At 53.1% G+C, this 1287-nt stretch overlaps 1 protein-coding gene across 1 annotated transcript; it reads right to left on the bottom strand.

The window, feature by feature from the left end:
* Positions 1-906, bottom strand: PG997_004564 (uncharacterized protein; the record flags this gene model as incomplete). The annotated part of the gene is made up of 4 exons (XM_066808879.1): positions 808-906; positions 609-681; positions 520-539; positions 1-406 (listed from the first exon to the last, which is right to left on the bottom strand). The coding sequence occupies exons 1-4, from the start codon at positions 855-857 to the stop codon at positions 1-3; spliced, it is 549 nt and encodes a 182-aa protein (XP_066672497.1). The 5' UTR covers positions 858-906.
* Positions 907-1287: the final 381 nt, after the last annotated feature.

Raw genomic sequence — 1287 nt, 5'->3', positions numbered from 1 at the left:
TCATCTCGCAAACTTCATTAACCATTGGATGACAGCATCGAGGTTGGTCTCCTCTTTGGCACTGATGCCGTAACAGGACACCTCACGGTTGCCTATGACTTTCAACGACAAGGCCTCGATCAACTCGTCGACACTCAACTTGTTGGGCAAGTCCGACTTGTTACCGAGCACGAGCAAAGGGATTCCCTGAAGGCTAGGCTGCGACATCAGCGAGTGCAGTTCGTCCTTTGCTTGAGGAAGGAGAGCCTGATCTGCGATATCGACAATGAACACAATGGCGTCTACGCCACGACAATACCGTTCCCACATCGGGCGAAACCGCGGCTGGCCTCCAAGATCCCAGCATTTCAGTGTGACATGGCCGCGTTGTACCTTTTTCATATTGAAGCCCACTGTGGGTATAGAGCTATACGGCCGTTCATTAGCGCCAGTTCTGAAGGATAGCACATGCGAGAGGACATGGAAGCGTTGACATGGACATGTCTTCGCCTCAAGAGAACAAGGTGTGGTCAGGCTTACTCGATCGTGAACTCCCCACCCTGCAAAAAACCAAACGGCAACGGTCAGCGGCTCGGCTCAAATCGCCCGACAGGATCATTTCAACTCACCGATAAGACGCGCAACAAGGACGTTTTGCCGGCGTTCTGCAGACCGATCATCGTCACGTCCATCTCGGTTGCCCTATGAGAAGTCAGTCAGAGTCGTCAGCGTCTTTGGCGACCTAGCAGAGGTCACGATGTTGCAGGCGGCGGTGAAGACTTTTGTGCCATGTGACGTGACCCCGCGACGCAGATTCATAGTACTAACCAGAAGGTCCGGAGCAACCAGTCGTACACCTTTCGGAATAAGCCCGCCATGGCGAAGAGGTGACGTGAAATGAGCCTGCTGGTCTACCTGGAGATGCAGGCGAGAGGCAGAAGTGTAATTATCCTTTTTCTGTTTGAAAATGAAGAACTTGTATCAATGAAGGTGTTTCTCGGTCAAGGTCTCCGAGAAATCGGTTTGCGCCTGTGTGTCGTTAGGCTGGATCCCAGGGAACGCGCGGTGGGGAAGCGCTGGCAAATGCTAGGCGAGGTGTTCTCTAGGCGAATGTTAAATAGCTGCGCTCGGTTGCTGCGATGGCGTTGGAAATTAGGAAATCAAATGTCTCGTATGACGGACAGATAATGAAGGCATGCAACATTGAACATTCTCTTTCGCAGCGGCCGCTCAGCAGGTAGGTATCGATGAGGGGTGGTGAGCAGGCCCAGCCCAGGACCGACCAGTTCGCGCGCAAAAGCGACCCTA

The sequence above is a fragment of the Apiospora hydei genome (genome assembly GCF_038363865.1).
Source record: "Apiospora hydei strain CBS 114990 chromosome Unknown utg000004l_segment0_segment0, whole genome shotgun sequence".
NCBI lineage: Eukaryota > Fungi > Ascomycota > Sordariomycetes > Amphisphaeriales > Apiosporaceae > Apiospora > Apiospora hydei.
The sequence above is the reverse complement of the archived record's forward strand: the minus strand, read 5'-3'. Positions and strand labels throughout refer to the sequence as shown.